The 4,792-nt window shown below is 57.9% G+C and overlaps 1 protein-coding gene across 1 annotated transcript; it reads left to right on the forward strand.

Annotated features, from left to right (window-relative positions):
* Positions 1-81: 81 nt before the first annotated feature.
* On the forward strand, positions 82-3,210 carry SPRG_17492 (hypothetical protein; the record flags this gene model as incomplete). Its single annotated transcript, XM_012356810.1, has 13 exons — positions 82-425; positions 473-764; positions 814-890; positions 935-1,093; positions 1,141-1,195; positions 1,245-1,652; positions 1,700-1,790; positions 1,834-1,889; positions 1,937-2,142; positions 2,188-2,372; positions 2,422-2,674; positions 2,725-3,069; positions 3,118-3,210. The coding sequence occupies exons 1-13, from the start codon at positions 201-203 to the stop codon at positions 3,208-3,210; spliced, it is 2,445 nt and encodes an 814-aa protein (XP_012212200.1). The 5' UTR covers positions 82-200.
* Positions 3,211-4,792: the final 1,582 nt, after the last annotated feature.

The raw sequence follows: 4,792 nt of genomic DNA on the forward strand, positions 1-4,792 counted from the left end.
TCTTCTCACCGAGCACGACGCTCCAAACACTGACGCTGGAGAACCACATCCCCGAATTCGCGTTCAACGACGACTGGTGCTTTCACCGACCGCCGTCGTCGCTGCACTTGCCGCCGCTCCACGCGTACGAGGTCGACGCGGCCACCGTCGATGTTCGCGAAGACGACGACGACCCGGTCAAGCTCTCGGCGGTCGAGCACATGGACATTCTGTCTCTTTTGAACCCGACGACGTCGGCGCGGCACCCGGACTGCGAAGTCGTTGCCAACACGATGCCCAGCCGCGTCGCGTCCATCTGCTTTGAACATCGACGCTTGCATGCAAGCGACGGCGAGTACGTGCAGCACTCGCACACGATCAACGGGCTCGCGGTATCGCCTTTCGGCGACTTTGTCATTTCGGTCGCGTCCGACCGCGCGATCAAGGTACGCTTCGTGGACCTCCCGCGCGATGAGTCATCCGCCAGCTATAGCGCTGGCACGCCAAGACGGGAGAGCACGAGGCGACGACGCGTGATGCGCACTCGCACCCGATCTTGTGCTGCGCGCTCGCCGCGCACCCGTATGACGGCAGCGTCCTGTTTCTCGCGACTGGCAGCGCCGACGCCAGTGTGAAGCTCTGGAACGCATTTGACATGTCGGTTTTGTACACGCTTCTTGGGCACTACGACTCGGTCGTGTCGCTGACGTTTACGCCGTCGCGGCACGCCTTGTACTCGTCGTCGCTCGAGTCGCGCGTCATCAAGTGGCAAATCGTTCCCACCGGTACTTTCTTCTCTCAAAACGACGGGATGGAAAACCACGGAATGCGTAGTGCCCGACGCACCGCGACCGCCGACGATCGTCGCCGTGCACTGCCATGCGATCGAGATTGCTTGGCTCGAGCCACTTGTACAATCTATCAAGTGGATACGACTCTATGAGCCTCGGACTAGGGCAACGGGGCACCGATTGTGCAGTATGAGATACGCACGTCCCGTGACGATGGTCCGTTTGAAGCACCGATGCAAGTGTCAGTCGATACGACGGTCCGTTGCATGGACGCCTTGGATCCGGGCACCGTCTATGCGTTCAAGGTCGCGGCGCGTAATCATGTCAGTCGTGACTGGACCCGATTGATATCGGATTGACTGATGCGTAGGTGGGGCTCGGTGCCTTTAGCGAGAGCTCACCGCCGGTCGAGACTCTGGCATTTCGTGCGGCACCCCGATGCGTCCCATTTACGATGTCTGATGGCGAAGGTAGGTCCGTCCAAGGTCCAGAAACCGTGCGCCATTCGCAGCGTCGCCACGCACAGCGTCGTGCTCGAATGGCTGCCGCCGCAGGCCAACGGAACGCCGATCTCTCACTACCATTTTCGCTGCGTACCAGAGAACACGCTCGGCAACGACGATGTCATTAGCGTTGTCATCCCCGAGGATGCGATTGCGGGCCAGAGCCGCGCCGCCAAAGAAGCCGCCGAAGCCGGTGCGAAATGCTTTCTTGAGCTGCACGCATCACGCACGGATAGCCTTTGTGCGCAAGCTCGAAGAGCGGGCCGAGCGCGATGCCGAGCGCGCCAAGCGCCTCAACTCGAAAAAAGCGCTCGAAAAGAGCGTGAAATTGCAGCTCCAAGCGCGTGCGCGTCTCGAGAAGCAGCGTCGGCAGGTGCACGTGCCTTCTTGTCATCCACCGCATTCAACGTGTAGTTTTATAGGAAGAGAAAGCGGTGCCCACGGCGCTGCTCAAGTACACGCTCACGTGCGTCTTGCCCGGCACGATCTACCAGTTCCAGCTCGCGGCCGCAAACCGGTGCGCCTGTGAACCAGATAGTGGATCCCCCATTCGAGTCTAGTTGCGGTGTCGCCGACTTTTCGATTCCGTCCATGTATATCAAAACCGAGTCGTGCGGTACATGCACCCGACACTTCGATTCGTGCTTCTAGTGTGGTCGTTAGAGCCCAATGCACCAGACCAGCCGACGCTGTCGCACATTACGCCGACGACGGTCCAGCTCCATTGGCAGCCGCCGCGCGCCAACGGCAGCGCCGTCGTTCAGTACACACTGGAGTGGCGCCAGGACGGCGACACGACGAGCCTTGATGTGCTTGCTCGGACACTGGCGACGCCCCAGTATACTCTGAGTCCGCTCCACCCCGGCAAGGTTTGACGACTTGCGGTTTTTTTCGTGGCGGCAGATGGCATGTAGGACGTGTGCGCTCGTTTGCGCGCGTCCAACGTCATCGATAAGAAGGTGCGCACGTCCGAGTGGTCGCCGTGGTCGGAGACGGTCACGACGCTCCCGACGACACCCAGTGCCGTCGCCCAACCCCTTTTACAGCACCCGACATCGCACTCGATGCAACTAGCGTTCTCGTCGCCGTGTGCCAACGGGTGTGCGAATCGTTTGGGCATGGTTGTGGACAAGTTGTCTTCTTTGTAGGCGACCGATTGTGGCCTACCACGCGACACTCTGCGCGCAAGAGACGGCCTTTGGCGTCGTCTCGCACCGCGTGGTGCGTTCATATATCTGGCGCGATACAAAGGCTTTCGACATCGAATTGATCGAGCTCGACGCGGCAACAACCCACGTTGTGCGCATCGCAGCCGAGAACGCGCTCGGTCTCGGCGACTACAGCGTCTGGAGCATGCCGTTGCGGACCAAGACGGCGGTCGTTCCGGCGCCCGTGCCCGAAGTCGCTCGCCACCTTGCATTTTAAAGTCTTCAACAGCTCTTCTGTGGTAGGCGCCGACCCTCGACGAGGTGCAGCCCACGTGTGCGCGGCTGCATTGGCGAGCGCCGGTGCACAATGGCGGCTCCCCACTTGTCGGCTACGTCGTCGAGTATGCGATTGATGGCAAGGAGTGCATCTCCCTGCGCGTGCCCCGCTTACATCTCGACTTGCGCCTCGACTTTCTCAAGCCCAAGACAAATTACGTCTTCCGCGTTGCCGCTATCAACGGTGCTGGGACCGGTCCGTTCTCAATCGACTCGACGCCGCTCGTGACGCCCAGCCTCGTCGAGCACACTCTGCGCGTCTACTTTGCCAACCGACCGGACGAGGAGCATGATGCCTCCCGGCGTATCCAGGTACTACTAACGTGCCGCGTGGATGGCGTCGTCGTAAGCGTTGCGTAGCGCTGCTATCGGGCGGCGTCGGCGCGCCATGTTGCCAAGCAAGCCCATGCAGCGTACCTCTCGGCGTGGCTACGGTCCTGGAACCTCTTGTAGCACTTGGCTCAAGAAAATACATTTTCTGGTGTTCGTGATGCAAGTGGTTGGGCAAAAGGCAGAGAGCATATACTGTGGACAAAGTTGGGCGAAGGGCATATCATGTACTAGTAGAAAGGATGGAGAAGACGAGGTATCTGAGAAGAGGGTAGTTGGGGTCCTCCCAGAGGGAGGTCAGAAATTAGTGAAGCCGCATTGTTCGTAAGACGTCCACGGTAATCTTTAGTAAAAGGCGAAAGATTAGTACGAGCGCGGAGCTCGACGCACTCAACTAGCAAGATAGCGACACTCGTCCACCGTCCACTCTTCTCCACCGACGAGCCTTCTCAACATCAGCCATGCATCCAACAGTGTCCAAAACCTAGCCAACGACTTCCATCTGCCCACGAGTTCAAGTGAGCACCCCCCGTGTACCTTCGGGTGCTGCAGCTCCAGGTCGGTCGCATCCAAGTGGAGCTCCGCAACACGGGTCTGGCTCACGGCCGCGAAAGCGCCGACGTGGCCCCGCGGTGCATCGATTGGTCCCCCCAACTCGAGATCTGCTGAGGCTTGACCGTGCGGGAGTAGTGGGAAGAAATCAAGAGCAACCGGTCGCTCAAGTAGCTTGGCAACGGACCACATTCACGACGAAACCCAAAGGGTAATTTCGGTAATATACCGCCTGACATGAGAATTTGATCCTGTATAAGTACGGTCTTACTTCCATTAAACCGTAAATTGTCAATTGCTACGTTTGCAAGAGTACGCGTTCCTCATGTAGAAGCATGCATAATGCAAAACACAACAAATCAAATGCTTTCATTTCTGCATGGCGCTTAACAATCCGCATAAAACCAGGTGTTTCCGCATAATACCGGATGGTTTTGCAAGAGGTAGCGTACATTTACGGTAAATTTGATTTCCGCTGCGTGATTTTAAGAAATAACACCATATGCAATCTTTTGGCATACACTATATCATGCAGTCGGTATAGTGTGCGCACTGATTCCGGTAATGCCCTGCAAATCCAGGATTCTCTAGGACCAAGGTTCGAAATGTAGGTTCGTAAATAGGCCTTTCGACAAGAAAATGTCGGGTTGTGTTTGTTGCCCCGATGGTGCTGCTGCGCAGAGGACTTGGTCGCGACCGAGTGTCGCACGCTGCCAGCTCGTCGGCTTTTTAACGCGACCTGCCGACGTTAAATCGCTCGTTGCTGCCGAGACGACTTGCTTTCCCCACCCAGTAATGCAGTTCTTAGTGCAGCTCTCAATATTAATACACGGTACAACGTGTAGCAGATTAATGTGCACCAGAAATGTGACTTAATTTTCATACAGTGGACGTTGCATGCTCGCGGTGGCAAGGCCACACCGTTGGGCGAACCCAGTGGGGCGAACAGCTCTCGGTGCATTCCAGCAGCAAACTGGTCGATATCGGCACCCTAGGATCTGCCACGCCGGCGTGTGATTGGCTCCTTCACAGGTACGTCTTGCGTTTCATTGGCTGATCCAGCTTCAAGTCAAGGCCGCGGTGGGCGGCGTCGGACCCTCGCTGCCTCGCGGCCACAGCCACCGACGACGGCCATGACGCGGTGGCACGCCAT

Source organism: Saprolegnia parasitica (assembly GCF_000151545.1).
Source record: "Saprolegnia parasitica CBS 223.65 unplaced genomic scaffold supercont2.595, whole genome shotgun sequence".
Lineage (NCBI taxonomy): Eukaryota > Oomycota > Saprolegniomycetes > Saprolegniales > Saprolegniaceae > Saprolegnia > Saprolegnia parasitica.